The sequence below is a fragment of the Scyliorhinus canicula genome, chromosome 10 (genome assembly GCF_902713615.1).
Source record: "Scyliorhinus canicula chromosome 10, sScyCan1.1, whole genome shotgun sequence".
NCBI classification, from domain to species: domain Eukaryota; kingdom Metazoa; phylum Chordata; class Chondrichthyes; order Carcharhiniformes; family Scyliorhinidae; genus Scyliorhinus; species Scyliorhinus canicula.
This window is the reverse complement of record NC_052155.1, coordinates 150763490-150776913: the sequence shown is the minus strand read 5'-3', so window position 1 is coordinate 150776913 and position 13424 is coordinate 150763490. Positions and strand designations below refer to the sequence as shown.

The 13424-nt window shown below is 44.1% G+C and overlaps 1 protein-coding gene across 36 annotated transcripts in view; it reads right to left on the bottom strand.

Moving 5' to 3' along the window:
• Nucleotides 1–13424, bottom strand: part of clasp2 (cytoplasmic linker associated protein 2) — a 582371-nt gene that overhangs the window by 332987 nt on the left and 235960 nt on the right. For all 36 annotated transcript variants that reach the window (XM_038809903.1, XM_038809905.1, XM_038809907.1 and 33 more), the window contains one exon: nucleotides 343–435. In XM_038809903.1, the coding sequence (XP_038665831.1) occupies nucleotides 343–435 (93 nt within the window). The remainder of the gene's footprint in view (nucleotides 1–342; nucleotides 436–13424) is intronic.

Genomic DNA, 13424 nt, shown 5'->3' with positions numbered 1-13424 from the left:
AGATTTAAAAGAGCCTGGAGAGGCGAAAAGAAAAAATGCCATTGCCCCACTCAGTTCTGACATCAATCCTTTTTTAAAAATAGATAAAATTACATTTTAGTGAATTTAAATTCACAAGCAAAGCATGCTTGATTAATGGTGAATTGTAAGCGATCTAAAGACCATTAAGATGAATAGTATTACAAAATAAAATTACACTGATGAAGTAGGTTATGATATCCAGACTCCAAGTTTAACACAAACAAGAATTTCATCTTGCCCTTTCAACAGTTTGTGCAGGGGAAAAAATATATCTGCATGTCAGCACAAAAGTCATCCTACACACAAATTGACACAACTTACAGCGTTGGCTCGCTGGTCCCAGTCATGCTTATCATCAGACAGTATTTCTCTTAGTTTGTTCAGCGTTTCTTCAAGTTCTCTATTGGAAATAATCTGAAAGACAAAGAGTTATAACTAACGAGACGATTTTATCTTTATTGAGATATCTGTCTCACAGAAAGTACATCATCTTGCATCAAAACAATTGGCTGACAATACCAAACTGTTTTTTTTAAAGAAGAGATCACTCATCATTCAGGCTCGGGGAAACCCATTTACACTTCCTTCACTTATTTTCAAAAGGCTTTTGGCTTAGAGCCCTTCCTTGTCTAGAAGCTGGACGCCATGGGTGAAGATGGTTAGAACTCCAATTGTTTGCTCTAAGAGTGATGTGAGAAGCAGTTTTGATGGTGCATTGCAACACTACTCAGGAATAAGGGAGATGTTCCTTTGGGATGGGCTCCACTTCAACCAGACTGGGATCAGTCACCTGGCAAATTGTATGCCTAGGGCCTTGTTTGATTTAAAACTGATGGGGCTGTGGGAGGGGGTGGTGTTCAGGTGAAGGGAATTTTAGAAATCTAAAGAAAAAAATCAAAATGATACAACAGCATAGTGATGTGGGTAGAAGGGCAAGTGGAGTGAACAGGAATGGACATCAGTCAATAAGGCCCATGCAATGAACGATAAAATTAAAGGCTCTTCACATGATATGCAAAGCATCCGCAATAAAATAGATGAAGTCGTGACACAAGATCTAAATTTAGATCTAATTGCCATTACAGAGATACTGTTAGAAAGGGGCCACGGTGGGGAAATAACATTGAAAACAACATTGAGAAAGCAGAATGAAAAAGGAGGTAGCTCTGATAGTTAAGGATGGCAATAAGAACACAACTGAGAAATGATCTTGATTCAGGGGGTCACAAAGTAGAATCAGTATGGGAGGAGGTTAGGAACAGCAAGAGTCAGAAAACACTGGTGACAGTGAGAAACAGCGCAGAAAGAGGTGGGCCCAGCAAGTTTACACAGCGAGGGAAAGGACAGCAGCTTCAGAGTAAGAAACAGTGCAGAGAGAAGAAGACCCAGCGAGTTAAAACAGCAGGGGAAGGGAGAGCGGCTACAGAACGAGGCATAGCGTGGGGAGAGGCGAACCCCGCAAGTTAAAACTGCGGGGGAAGGGGCAGCAGCTCCAAAGCAAGAAACAACACATATGAAGGGGCAAGCTAAAACAGCGGGGGATGGAGAGTAGCATCAGAGTGAGAAACAGTGAGAGAGAGGTGGAAACAGCGGGAAGGGAGCTGCGGAGGAAGGGAGAACAGCTTCAGGTTGAAAAACAGAAGAGAGAGGTGGATCCAGCGTGTTAAAACAGCTGGGGAAGGGAGAACAGCTTCAGACTGATAAACAGTGCGGAGAGTGACGGACACAGCGGAAGGGAGCGGGAGCAGCTTCAGAGCGAGAAATAGCAGAGAGAGGTGGACTGGCCAGTTAAAACAGCAGGAGGAGGGAGTGCAGCTCCAGAGTGAGAAACAGTACACAGAGAAGGAACCATCCACCATAAACAGAGTGGAAAATGCAAAGAGTGAGATCACAGGAAAAACGTAAATTCATTGCTTGGTAAGGAACTGCTAATTTGAATTACCTATTCTAAATTGCTTTCAGATTAACGGTAAAGAGCATGGAAAATCAGAAAATCAAAGTTAAAGAAGTGCAGAATAGTGATGAGACGAATATCAGAAAACAAAAGGGACAGAACGTGTGAACGTCATATTGTATTAAGGGATTATGAGCAGGGAATTTGATAAAAGATCACACTTAAAGGCTTTGTATCTGAATGCATGATGCAATCAGAATAAAATCAATTAATTAACAGTGCAAATAGAGACAAAGAGGTATGATTTGGGGCAATTACGGAGCCATGGTTACATGGAGACCAGGTCTGAATATCCAAGGGAACTCAGTACTTCAGAAGTATAGACAGAGAAGAAAAGGAGGTGGTGTGGCTTTGCTAGTAAAGGAAAGGATCAGTGCTGTAGTGAGAAATGATTTTTGGCACTGGAAATCAAGACGTGGAATCAGTCTGGGGAGAAATATAATTGTAAGGAAAGTAAGTCCCTCATGGGAATAATCTATAGGTCCCTCAAACAGTACTTCCGCAGTGGGGCACAGTATAAACCAGGAAATACTGGTGGCGTGTAAGAAAGATACGGCAATGACTATGGATGATTTTAATATGCATATAGACTGGATTTATCAAATTGGAAAGGGTAGCCTCAAGGGAGAGTTCATTGATTATATTAGAGATTGTTCCTTGGAGCAGTCTGGTCTGGAACCAACCAGGGAACAGGTTATTCTGGATTTGGCATTGTATAATAAGTGATTAATCAATGACCTCACAGTTAAGGATCCTCGAGGGAAGAGTGATCATTGCATGATAGAATCTTAAATTCAGTTTGAGGGCAAGAAACGAATCCCACACGTGTGTTCTGGAGTTAAAAAAGGTAATTACATAGGCATGAGGACAGATTTGGTCCCCGTGGTCTGGCAGAAAGACTAAAAGGTAGGACAGTTGATGAGTAGTGGTAGTTGTTTAAGGAGATAGTCAATTCCTCCCAACTAAAATATATTCCGGAGAGGGGGAAAAAATGTAAGAAGGGAGAAAAATATCCATGACTAAGCAAGGAAGTTAAAGATAAGAAAGACAAAAACTAAGGCACACGATATTGCAAAAGCCAGTGGCAGGATGGAAGATTGGAAAACTTTCATAGATCAACAAAGGGTTATTGAAAAAGTGTAAAGGTCAATTAAGAAAGAAAACTGATGCAAAATATAGAAGCTTTTGCTATCCTTTTTTTAGACAATTATATAAAAGTGAAGAGAGTAGCTAAAGTGAATGTTGCCCCCCCCCCCCCCCCCCCCAGGAGATTGGGGACGGGGAGTTAATAGTGGGGAACAGAGAAATGGACAGATTCAGAGTAACTTCATTGCAGTGTTAATATAAACCTACTTGTGACAATAATAATAATAAATATTATAAATGGTGGAGAAGCTAAATTTTGCCTCAATTTTCATGGTGGTCGACACTGGTACCATCCCAATAGTAACAGGTAATGCAGCAGTAATAGAAAGTAAAACTACTAAATAAAGGATTGAAGGCAGACAATTCCCAGAGCCTGATGGCATACATCCGAGGGATTAACAGGAAGTGGCAGCAGAGATAATGTATTCATTGGGTATAATATTCCAAAATTCCCTGGATGCGGGAAGGGTTCCAGCGGAGTGGAAAAATGCTAATGTAACGCCACATTCAAAGAGGAAGGCAGAAAGCAGGAAACTATAAACCAGTTAGTTTAACATCTGTTGTTGGGAAATTGTTAGAATCCATTAGTAAAGAAGTAAAACAGAACATTTGGAAAGTCAAAATTCAATCCATCAGAGTCAGCATGGTTTTATGATGGGCAAATCACATTTGACTAATTTGCGAGAGTTCTTCGAAGATGTAGCCAGCCAAGTGGATAATGCGGATTCTATAGATTGTAGTACATCTGGACTTCCAGAAGGCATTTGATAACGGGCCGCAAAAAAGGTTAAGATCACATGGGGTTAGGGATAATTTATTAGCTTGGATAGAAGACTAGCTAACCGACAGAAGGCAGAGAGTAGAGATAAATGGGTCTTTTTCTAGTTGGCAATATGTAACTAGTGGGGTGCCACATGGTTGGCCTTTGGGCCCCAACAATTAACAATCTATATTAACGATTTGGATGCAGGGATAGAAGGAGCTATAGCCAAATTTGCAAATGACACTAAAATAAATGGAACTGTAAGTTGCAATAAGGAAATTAAAAATAGATAGATAGGTTAGGTGAGGGGGCTTATATTTCCACAGAAGGAGTTGACATGGATCAGTGTGAGGTTATCCATGGAAAAATATACAAAATGGAACTTTAGAGTGCTTCGGTGCAAAGGGATCTGTGTGTCCTTGTGCATGAATCTCAGAAAACTAGTATGCAGGTAGAGCAGGTCATAAGGAAGGCAAATGGAATTTTGACATTTATATCTAAAGGAATAGAATATGAAAGTTGGAAAGTTCTGCTGCAACTTACAAGTGATTCACCTGAGGAAGGAGCTGTGCTCCGAAAGCTAGTGTTTGAAACATGTTGGACCTTAAACTGGTGTTGTAAGACTTCTTACTGTGCAACTTACAAGGCATTGGCGAGAGGGCACCTAGAGTATTGTATACAGTTTTGGTCCCCTTAGTTCAGCAGGGATGCAGTTGGATTAGATGTAGTTTAAAGGAGGTTCACGAGATTGACTCCAGAGATGAGGAGTTTTTTTAAGAAGAGAGATTGAGCAGTTTAAGCATATTCTCTCTCAAGTTTAGACCAATGAAAGATCATCTAATTGAGGTATATAAATATATATATATATATATTGGCAAAATAGACATGGAGTTGATGTTTCCTCTTGTGAGGCAATCTATAATAAGAGGTCTGAGTAAATTGAGATGAGGAGAAGTCACTTCTCTCAAGGGATCATCAATCAGTGGAATTCACTACACCAGAGTGTGGTGGATGCTGGGACATGGAGTAAATTTGAGCAGATAGACATATTTTTAATTAGTAATGGCTTGAAGGGTTTTGGAGAACAGACAGGTAAGTAGATTGAGACCGAAATGAGTTGAGCCATGCTCGTACTGAAAGGCGGAACAGATGAGAGGGGCTGAATTGCCTAATCCTGTTCCTAGTTCTGGTAAGCCCACAAACAAATGTTATACCGTTGGACAGGGCATGAAACAAGAAATTATGGCAATTAAATAATAATCATGGGTGACTTTAATCTTCTACTCTATCAGTGGTCTGGAAGATGAGTTTGCAGAATGCTTTCATGACAGTTTCTGGGAGCAATGCATTATAGAACTGACTAGGACAAAAGCTAATTTACATCTATTATTGTTGAATGAGGCAGGATTAATCTTATGGTAAAAGATCACTCGGGGAAAAAGTGATTACAAACAACTGACTACCATATGTGCAGATGGGCATACCAAGAACAACACACCAGGCATGCTTAAAAATGGCATGTCAACCTGGTGAAGTGATAAAACATGACTATTTGCATACCAAACAACATAAGCAGCAAGTAAAACACAGAGCTGAGCAATTCCACAACCAACGGATCAGATCTCATCATTTCAGCCCTGCCACATTCAGCCATGAAAGGTGGTGGATAATTTAAAAACTCACTGGAGGAGGAGGCTCCATAAATATCCCCATCCTTAATGATGGAGGAGACCAACACATCACTGCAATGGATGAGGCTGAAGCATCTGCAATAATCTTCAGCCAGAAGTGTCGAGTGGATAATTCAACTCTGTCTCCTCCAGAGTCCCCAGCATCACAAGATGCCAGTCTTCAGCCAATTCGACTCACCCCATGCAATATCAAGAAACAGCTGAAGGCACTGGATATTGCAACAGCTCTGGGTCCTGACAATATTCCGGCAATAGGACTGAAGATTTGTGCTCCACAACATGCCTCACCCCAGCCAAACTATTCCAGTACAGCTACAACACTGGCATCTACCCAGCAAGGTGGAAAATTGATCAGGTATGACTTATATTTAAAAAAGCAGGACAAAACCAACCCGGCCAATTACCACCCAAAAGTCTACCATCATCAGTAAAGTGATAGAAGGGGTCATCAACAGTGCTACCAAGCGGCACTCACTTAGCAATGACCTACTCAGGGACACTCAGTTTGGGTTCCACAAGGGTCACTCAGTTCCTGACCTCATTACCGCCTTGGTTCAAACGTGGATAAAACAACTTAACTTCAGAGTTGAGTGACTGCCCTTGACATCAAGGCAGCATTTGACTGAACCATCAAAAAGTTACAGCACAGAAGGAGGTCATTTAGACCATAAGACATAGGAGCAGATTTAGGCTACTTGGACCATCGAGTCTGCTCTGCCATTCAATCATGGCTGATATTTTCTCATCCCCATTCTCCTGCCTTCTCCCCATAACCCCCTGATCCCCTTATTAATCAAGAACCTATCTATCTCTATTTTAGAAACACTCAGTGATTTTGCCTCCACAGCCTTCTGCGGCAAAGAGTTCCACAGATTTGCCACCCTCTGGCTGAAGAAATTCCTCCTCATCTCGGTTTTAAAGGATCGTCCCTTTAATCTGCGATGGTGTCCTCTGGTTCTAGTTTTTCCTACAAATAGAAACATCCTCTCCACGTCCACTCTATCCAGGCCTCGCAGTATCTTGTACGTTTCAATAAGATCCCCTCTCATCCTTCTAAACTCCAACGAGTACAGAACCAGAGTCCTCAAACGTTCCTCATACGACAAATTCTTCATTACAGGGATCACTCTTGTGAACCTCCTCCGGACCCTGTTCAAGGCCAGCTTTCCTTAGATATAGGGCTGAAAACTGCTCATAATACTCCAAATGGGGTCTGACCAGAGTCTTATACAGCCTCAGAAGTACATCCCTGGTCTTGTATTCTAGCGGACTTGACATGAATGCTAACATTGCATTTGCCATCTCAACTGTCAACTGAACCTACACATTAACCTTAAGAGAATCGTGAACAAAAACTCCCAAGTCCCTTTGTGCTTCTGCTTTCCGAAGCATTTCCCCATTTAGAAAATTGTCTGTGCCTAGATTCCTCCTTCCAAAGTGCATAACCTCACACTTTTCCACATTGTATTTCATTTGCCACTTCATTGCCCACTCTCCTAGCTTGTCCAAGTCCTTCTGCGGCCCCCTTGCTTCCTCAATACTACCTGTCCCTCTTCAGAGCTTTGTATCATCTGCAAACTTAGCAACGGTGCCTTCAGTTCCTTCTTCCAGATCATTAATGTATATTGGGAAAAGTTGTGGTCCCAGCACAGACCCCTGAGGCACACCACTAGTCACTGGCTGCCATCCTGAACAAGACTCCTTTATTCCCAATCTTTGCCTTCTGCCAGTCAGTCAATCCTCTATCCATTGCAGGATCTTAACCTTAACACCATGGGCTTTTACCTTAGTTAACAGTCTCCCATGCGGCACCTTCTGGAAATCTAAATAAACCACGTCCACTGATTCCCCTTTGTTTAACTTTGCTTGTTACCTCCTGAAAGAACTGTAACAGATTTGTTAGACACGACCTCCCTTTGACAAAGACGTGCTGACTCAGTCCTATTTACCATGCACTTCCAAGTGCTTCGTGATTTCATCTTTAATAACAGACTCTAAAATCTTACCAATGACCGAAGTCAGGCTAACCGGCCTATTATTTCCCGTCTTCTGACTCCCTCCCTTCTTAAACAGTGGTGTTACATTTTTTTTTTTTTTTTTTTAAATAATTTTTATTGAGAAATTTAGATTTTATACAACAATAACGCACCTTAGTAAAATACCGAAAATAACAATAATATTAACAATCATATACATTCGCCCCATCCCCATGAAAAACCCAGCATTTTAACAACAACGCAAATTAACACACTATAAAGTTACAGAATAAACACTACAATAATGCACCCCCCCCCCCCCCCCCCCCCCCCCCCGGGTTGCTGCTGCTATTGACCCAGTTACCTATCTCTGAGCCAGGAAGTCCAGAAAAGGCTGCCATCGTTTATAGAACCCTTGTATTGATCCTCTCAGGGCAAATTTGACTTTTTCCAATTTTATAAATCCCGCCATGTCACTGATCCAGGTCTCCACGCTTGGGGGCCTTGCATCCTTCCATTGTAACAGAATCCTTCGACGGGCTACTAGGGACGCAAAGGCCAGGACACCGGCCTCTTTCGCCTCCTGCACTCCCGGCTCCACCCCAACCCCAAAAATCGCGAGTCCCCACCCTGGTTTGACCCTGGATCCAACCACCCTCGACACCGTCCCCGCCACCCCCTTCCAGAATTCTTCCAGTGCTGGGCATGCCCAGAACATATGGGCGTGGTTCGCAGGACTCCCCGAACGTCTGGTGCACCTGTCCTCACCCCCGAAGAACCTACTCATCCTAGTCCCGGACATATGGGCCCGGTGCAGCACCTTAAATTGGATGAGACTAAGCCTCGCACATGAGGAGGAAGAGTTGACTCTCTCCAAGGCCTCCGCCCAAGTCCCGTCCTCTATCTGCTCCCCGAGTTCCTCCTCCCATTTAGCCTTCAGCTCCTCCACTGACGACTCCTCCACCTCCTGCATTACCTTATAGATGTCAGACACCTTCCCCTCTCCTACCCACACCCCCGAAAGCACTCTGTCCATCGCCCCCTGCGAGGGCAGCAAAGGGAATCCCTCTACCTGTCGCCTAGCAAACGCCTTTACCTGCAGGTATCTGAACATGTTCCCCTGGGGAAGGCCAAATTTATCTTCCAGTTCCCCCAGGCCCGCAAACCTCCCGCCAATAAACAGGTCCCTCAATTTGCTGATGCCCGCCCTTTGCCATCCCCCGAATCCCCCATCCGTGTTCCCCGGGATGAACCGATGGTTGCTACCCAGTGGAGCCTCCATCGAGCCCCCTGTTTCCCCCCGATGCCGTCTCCACTGTCCCCAGATTCTTAGGGTCGCCGCCACCACCGGGCTCGTGGTAACCCTCTTGGGGGAGAGCGGCAACGGTGCCGTTACCATGGCACCCAGGCTTGTACCTCTACATAAACAGTGGTGTTACATTAGCCACCTTCCAGTCCACTAGGACCCCTCCTGCCTCCAGTGATTCCGGAAAGATCATCACTAATGCTTCCACAATTTCCTCAGCTATCTCTTTTAGGACCCTGGGGTGTAGTCCATCCGGTCCAGGTGACTGATCTACCTTCAGACCTTTCAGTTTCCCCAGAACCTTCTCCTTAGTAATGGTCACTGCACTCACCTCTGCCCCCTGGTACTCCTTTGAGCTCTGGCATCCCACTGGTGTCTTCCACCGTGAAGACTGATGCAAAGTAACTATTCAGTTCGTCTGCAATTTCTTTGTTTCCTATTATTACTTCTCCAGTCACATTTTCTGGTGGTCCAATATCTATTTTTGCCTCTCTCTTATTTTATATATTGAAAAAATCTCTTCCTGTCTTCCTTTATATTACTAGCTAGCTTGCACTCATACTTCATCTTCTCCCCCCTTATTGCTTTTTTAGTTGTCCTCTGCTTGCTTTTAAAGGCTTCCCAATCCTCTGGTTTCCCACTAATCCTCGCCACTTTGTATGCTTTTTCCTTAGCCTTTATGCTGGCCTTGACATCCCACGTCAGCCATGGATGCCTGGTCCTCCCCTGAGCATGTTTCCTCCTTCTTGGGATGAATTTCTGTTGCGCCTCCCTAATAATCCCCAAAAACTCCTGCCATTGCTGTTCCACTGTCTTCCCTGCTAGGCTCCTTCTCCAATCAACTCTGGCCAGCTCCCTCATGTCTTTGTAGTTACCCTTATTTAACTGTAATACTGTTACATCTGATTGCAGCCTCTCCCTCTCAAACTGCAGGGTACATTCTATCATTGTGGTCACTGCTCCTGAAGGGTTCCTTCACCTTACGTTCCCTAATCAAGTCTGCCTCATTACACATCACCAAATCCAGAATTGCCTGTTCCCTCGTAGGCTCTGTTACAAGCTGCTCCAAAAAAACCATCTCATAGACATTCCACAAATTCCTTTCTTGGGATCCACTGCCAACCTGATTTTCCCAGTCCACCTGCATATTGAAGTCCCCCATGATTATTGTAATATTGCCTTTTTTACATGCCTTTTCTATCTCCTGATTTATTTTCTGCCCCACATCCGGACTACTGCTAGAGGGCCTGTACATAAGTCCCATCAGGATGTTTTTACCTTTGCGATTCCTCAACTCTACCCACAGAGATTCAATGCCTTCTGGTTCTATGTCGTTCCTTGCTATTGATTTAACTTCATTCCTTACTAACAATGCAACCCCTCCCCCTTTTCCCATCTGCCTGCCCTTTCGATAGGGCATATATCCTTGGATATTTAGATCCCAGCCCTGATCCCCTTGCAGCCACGTCCCTGTGATGCCCACAACATAGTAGCAGCCAATTTCAATGTGCGCAACAAGCTCATTTGTCTTGTTCCGTATACTGCGCGCATTTAGATACAACACCCTCAATCCTGCATTGGCTACCTCCCTTTTCACACTCTCTTAATTCACTGTACCCTGCCTTACACTTTCCCCTGACTGCTTTTTGTTTCTGGCCCCGTTTTACTTCCCTCCGACTTCCTACATTGGATCCCATCCCCTTGCCACATTGGTTCAAACCCTCCCCAATAGCTCTAGCAAACACCCCCCCCCTCCCCCCCCCAGGGCATTGGTTCCAGTCCTGCCCAGGTGCAGACCGTCCGGTTTGTACTGGTCCCACCTCCCCCAGAACCAGTTCCAATGCCCCAGGAATTTGAATCTCTCCCTATTGCACCATCTCTCGAGCCACACATCTATCCTGACATTCCTACTCTGACTAGCTCGTGGCACTGGTAGTAATCCTGAGATTACTACCTTTGAGGTCCTACTTTTTTAGTTTAACTCCTAACTCCCTGAATTCAGCTTGTAGGACTTAATCCCGTTTTTCACCTATATCGCTGGTGCCCATGTGCACCACGACAGTTGGCTGTTCAACCCCCCCCCCCCCCCCCCCCCCCCCGGGAACGTCCTGCAGCCGCTCCGAGACATCCTTGACTCTTGCACCAGGGAGGCAACATACCATCCTGGAGTCTCAATTGCGTCCGCAGAACCGCCTGTTTATTCCCCTTACGATTGAGTCCCCTATCACTATAGCCCTACCATTCTTCTTCCTGCCCTCCTGCGCAGCAGAGCCAGCCACGGTGCAATGAACCTGGCTGCTGCTGCCTTCCCCTGGTGAGCCACCTCCCTCAACAGTATCCAAATCAGTATATCTGTTTTGCAGGGAGATGACCGCAGGGGACACCTGCTAATCCCAACTTCCTGCACCTGGTCTATTAGCCTGTAGTTTACTGCACTGAAGGTGCTGATCCCCCAGGAGGTTAGGATCTCTGTCTCCATTACCAACTCGTGCAGCAAATTCCAGACTACGTTCTTCCTCATGTCTGCTCTTTACCTTCTGCCACTGATCTTGAATCGGTGTCTCTGCTTCTAAAACTCTCCACCAAGGGAAACAATTATATCCTGTCCATTCTATCTCTTATATTCATAATTTTGTATACCTCTAATAAGTAACCCCTCAGCCTTCTTTATTCCAAGGAAAATAATCCCAACCCATCCAATCTCATAGCCACACTTTCTTTTTAAAAAAAGGTATTTTATTCTAAATACATGTAACAACAGCAAAATATAAAATACAGACTCCGTACAATCACAGCGCAGTTTGTAGAATTTGTCCCCTTTTATCCCCTCCCCACGCTCCCCGAGAAGAATAGTTCCCCAAATAGCATCATGAACAACCCCCACTGCAACTTGAAGCACTCCGTTGACCCATAGTTATACTTTTCTAGCCCCGCAACATTCTGGTAATCCTCTTCTGCACTCTCTCCAGAGAAATTACATCCTTCCTGTAATGTGGTGACCAGAGCTGCATACAATACTCTAGGTGCGGCCTCACCAGTGTTTTATACAATTATTCCAAAATGATATCCCTACTTTATATTCTACGCCTCTGCAAATGAAGGAGAGCATTCATACACTTTATTTACAACCTTGACAACTTGAAATTTTGCCTTTAGGGATCTATGTACTTAAATTCCATCCGTCACTTCATCGCCCACTCCACCAATCCATCTATATCACTTTGGATACTATAGCTATCCTTTACACTGTCCACCACTCAGCCAATCTTTGTGTCACCTGCAAATTTCCCAATCATGCCCCCCATGTTCATGTCCAAATCGACAGTAAGAGCCCCAACACCGAGCCCTGTGTAACACAACTTGAAACAACTTTCTCTTTGCAAGGGCAGCCATTGATCATTACACTTTGTTTCCTGTTACTAAGCCAACTTTTTATTCAGTTTGCTACATTTTCCTGTATTGCATGGGTTTTTACTTTTTTGACCAATCTGCCACGTGCCAGCCTCCCCGGACAGGCTGTGGCAACTAGGGGCTTTTCACAGTAACTTCATTGAAGCCTACTCGTGACAATAAGCGATTTTCATTTCATTTCATTCATTTTCATTTCATTTCATTTCACGTGGCACCTTGTCAAACACCTTGCTAAAAATCCATTTACACAACATCCACTGCACTAGCTTCATCAACCCTTCTTGTCACTTCCTCAAAGAATTCAATCAAATTTCTGAGGGAACTCCATGCTGACTATCCCGGATTACAATTGTTTGGCATTCCGTTCAATTCCTTTTTAAACAATGGAACAACGTTTGCATTTCTCTCAGTCCTCCGGTACTTCCCTTGCATCTAATGAGGATTGGAAAGTCATCCTCAGTGCATCTGCTATCTCCTCCCTGACTTCTTTCAGTAGCCTCAGAAACAATACATCTGGGCCTGGAGACTTATCAACTCTCAAGGATTTCAACCCTTCTGTCTTTATGATTATCCCATCCAATATCTCCGTATTCCTCCTGGATTACTATATCTGCACCATCTATTTCCTTTGTAAACACGGAGACAAAATATTCATTTAAAACCTTTCCCACAGCCTCTGCATCTACACACAAGTTCCCTTCTTTAAGAATGGCATAAAGGAGCCCTCACAAAACTGAAGTCAATGGGAATCGGGGGAAAACTCTCCACTGGTTGGAATCATATCCAGCACAAAGTTGGTTATGGTTGTTGGAGATCAGTCTTCTCAGTCTCTGGACATCACTGCAGTAGTTCCTCAAGGTAGTGCTCTCAGCCTAACTGTCTTCAGCTGGTTCATCAATGACCTTCCAAGCAACACAAGGTCAGATGTGGGGACTTTCGCTGATGATTGCACAATGTCCAGCACAATTCGCAACTCCTCAGACACTGAAGCAGTCCATGTGCAAATTCAAAAAGACCCAGACAATATCCAGGCTTGGGCTGACAAGTAGCAAGTAACAATCGTGCCACAACAGTGTCAGGCAATGACCATCTCCAAGAAGAGAGAATCAAAACATCACCCCTTGCTATTCACTGGCACTACCATCAATAAACCCTA